This window comes from Chlorella variabilis, assembly GCF_000147415.1.
Source record: "Chlorella variabilis unplaced genomic scaffold CHLNCscaffold_5, whole genome shotgun sequence".
NCBI classification, from domain to species: domain Eukaryota; kingdom Viridiplantae; phylum Chlorophyta; class Trebouxiophyceae; order Chlorellales; family Chlorellaceae; genus Chlorella; species Chlorella variabilis.
This window is the reverse complement of record NW_005435083.1, coordinates 1,712,191-1,713,220: the sequence shown is the minus strand read 5'-3', so window position 1 is coordinate 1,713,220 and position 1,030 is coordinate 1,712,191. Positions and strand designations below refer to the sequence as shown.

Sequence of the window (1,030 nt, the reverse complement as noted above, 5' to 3'; positions counted from 1 at the left end):
TCCCGCACCGGGAAAGGTTTCACGCTCAGGTCCAGCGCCCGCAGGCGCGTGCAGCGCGCAATGGCGCTCACAGCAGCTGGCGCTAGAAGCGTCTGCTGGGTGAAGGTCAGGCTTGTCAGGGCGGCTGTATCCAGAGCACCAATCAAGTGAACCGGGGGAAGGGGAGGAGGTGGGGGCGGTTTGGGGCCAGCAAGCAGGGCCAGTCAAGCAGCGCGGCGGCCGCAGCCAGCATGGCTTTGAAAATCGCGCGCCGCCGCCGCAAGCCCTCCCCGGCCCACCCTGCCCCGCCCGCTCTGCCCCGCCGCACCTGCGTGCGCAGCCCGTCTGTCGTCTCCTCCACGTCGCTCAGCACGTCTGTGGGGAAGTCCTGGAAGCGTGTGGCCTGCTCCACGGCGTTGACGCGGTCCTGGAAGGTCCACGCCACGTCAGCCGACAGCGTCATGGCGATGCGGTCCAGCAGGTGCTCACGCAGCGGGCCCTCCTCGGGGTTGTACGTGGCAATCAGCAGCGGCTTGCAGCTGCGGGGGAGGGGGAGGGGAGGCGGGGAGGGGGTGGGTGAGCGGGTGAGTGAGTGAATGAGTGGCGAGGGAGGGAGGGAGGGACACGGGAAGGGTGGGAGGGGGCAGGTGAATCGGATCCGGTGTGTTGGCGGGCGGCTGGGGAAGGGCGGGGTGGCGAGGAGGACGCGTGCACGGGGGTGCTGGCAGCAGCAGCGGCACCAGCTGCGGCTGCCGGCGGCGGCCCGCTCACGGGTGCGAGATGGAGATGCCCTCCCGCTCCACCACGTTGACGCCGTCAGACAGGATGGACAGCAGCAGGTTGGCGATGCCGTCGTCTGGGGGTGGGGGGGTGGGGGGGTGGCAGGCATGGGGGGCGGTGCGGTGTGGGAGGGCCGGGTGCGGCGGTGGTACGGGCCGGGCCGCAGCGCACGCAGCGTGCGTGTGGCTGTCCTGCTGGCGGCTGGCTGGCTAGCGCGTCGCTGCCCCCCCCCCCCCCCCACATAAAAAAATACACATGCAGGAACACGCGA

The 1,030-nt window shown here is 70.8% G+C and overlaps 1 protein-coding gene across 1 annotated transcript in view; it reads right to left on the bottom strand.

Moving 5' to 3' along the window:
* The window catches only part of CHLNCDRAFT_57315 (hypothetical protein), a gene marked incomplete at both ends in the record, with an annotated part of 2,180 nt that overhangs the window by 857 nt on the left and 293 nt on the right, over positions 1-1,030 (bottom strand). The window contains 3 exons of the mRNA XM_005849597.1: positions 9-92; positions 308-518; positions 751-835. Of these exons, the coding sequence (XP_005849659.1) occupies positions 9-92; positions 308-518; positions 751-835 (380 nt within the window). The remainder of the gene's footprint in view (positions 1-8; positions 93-307; positions 519-750; positions 836-1,030) is intronic.